This window comes from Octopus bimaculoides, chromosome 25 (assembly GCF_001194135.2).
Source record: "Octopus bimaculoides isolate UCB-OBI-ISO-001 chromosome 25, ASM119413v2, whole genome shotgun sequence".
Classification (NCBI taxonomy): Eukaryota; Metazoa; Mollusca; class Cephalopoda; order Octopoda; family Octopodidae; genus Octopus; species Octopus bimaculoides.
The window spans coordinates 30166806-30168711 of NC_069005.1; the positions used below are offsets into that span (position 1 = coordinate 30166806).

Here is a 1906-nt window from a genome sequence, read left to right on the forward strand (position 1 = left end):
GGCCTGGCTGGAGGCCTAACCCTCCAAGTTCTTTTACAGGACTTGAAAAAAACTGAAGGACTACTACAATAAGTATGTGAATCTGAGAGGGGAATGTATTGAATAAAATCATAATTAACTGATACTTCTGTATTTTCTTTTACCCAAAGCCAAGAACTTTTCAATGCGCAAGAGTGGCTGTGTGGTAAGTAGCTTGCTTACCAACCACATGGTTCTGGGTTCAGTCCCACTGTGTGCCATCTTGGGCAAGTGTCTTCTACTATAGCCTCGGGCCGACCAAAGCCTTGTGAGTGGATTTGGTAGACGGAAATGGAAACTGAAAACACCACAAGCCAAATAAGTTGGATGTTGGGTAAGCAGTGCCAAAGAAGCAGCGCCAAAACACCTCATAACCTTTGTTCAATGGTTGTAGTTGAATGTTATGTAAATATAGAAAGTCTGACTGTGCTAGCCAGTGGGTTATTACCATATCTAGAAGAAGCTCCATGATCATACATGTCCTCTGTAGCAAATCCTGGTGCAACCTCTCGTCCAAGTATGGATGTGAAATTCTTATCTTTCCTGTTCCAGATAGATAGATAGGTATATAATAATAATAATAATAATAATAATAATAATGATGATGATTAGAAAATTACTATTTTTAAATCTCACAACATGAGATATTCAGCAACAGTACTGATTGTTTGCCAACATAACATGGCAGTCCAGGTTTAGGACCAATGTTGCTGTAATTTAGCCCCGAGAGACATCGTCTCCAGCTGGCTATATGACATGATCTGTGTCCTTTTTTCGAAAATATATGGACACAGATCGTGTCGTATAGCCCGCTGGAGACGATGTCTCTTGGGGCTAAATTACAGCACTGGAATTTGAACTCTGAATGTAGCGATGGGTGAAATACCGCTAAGCATTTCATCCAATGTGCTAACGATTCTGCCAGCTCGACGCCTTTAATAATAATGACGAAAGGAAAAGTTGATCTTGCTGGAATTTGAACACAGAACAATAGCAGCAGATGAAATAACACTAAGTATTTCGCCTGGCATGCTAACGAGTCTACCAGCTCGTTGCTTTGATAACAATAATAATAAGAAGAAGAATGATAATGATTTCTTTTATTTACCACAAGGTGAATAAAAGTGGATGTTGAATAATAATAATGATACAAACATGGTTTAATCATCAGAGATCTGCTGATTAAGAGCTAATTAAAAAAAAAAAAATACAATAGAAGCAACGAAAATTTTACCTTATATAGACTGTCATCACATGACCTCCACCAATTCCACAACTCTGGAAATTAATTAAACCAACACATAAGATGGTGGCAATGGCAGCATCAACAGCAGTTCCATTTTGTCTGAGAATATCTCTGGAAATCAGGAATTACAAGAAATGGAGATCAAATGGTTAAAATATGTTCATGTGAAGCTGAATGCAAATGAGGGACAGGCTACAATTATAACTGCAAGAATATCTATGAATATATATGTGTTCAAAAAAAGTAGGCCTCTGAGCAGGTATCACCAAGCATTTGGCAAAATATATATATATATATATATATATATAGATATAGATTCAAGGCTTGAATATGGTACTTATGCATAGGTACCCGAATATCGCATCCCAAAAGGATAGGTGATTAAAATCAAAAAATAAGCAACACGGATTTCAAAGGTGATTGCAGTACGCACGTTTCATGCTACTTCAATTTATTTAAGTAATGTGAGCATTACCTTAAATGCAATATGAAGAGCAATCTTCAGCTGCACGAAAATGCAGAAAAAATTACTGTAGAAAAGACATTATAAATGTGGCAACATTTCAAATCCAAGTGGGAGAGAGAATACATAAAAATCCAAATGTGAGGAAGAATACATCAGTCCATCTTGACATAGCCGAG

The 1906-nt window shown here is 36.9% G+C and overlaps 1 protein-coding gene across 1 annotated transcript in view; it reads right to left on the reverse strand.

Moving 5' to 3' along the window:
• The window catches only part of LOC106880787 (scoloptoxin SSD14), an 83882-nt gene that overhangs the window by 11659 nt on the left and 70317 nt on the right, over positions 1–1906 (reverse strand). The window contains exons 4-5 of the mRNA XM_052976654.1: positions 1253–1375; positions 467–561 (exon numbers count right to left, since the gene is read on the reverse strand). Of these exons, the coding sequence (XP_052832614.1) occupies positions 467–561; positions 1253–1375 (218 nt within the window). The remainder of the gene's footprint in view (positions 1–466; positions 562–1252; positions 1376–1906) is intronic.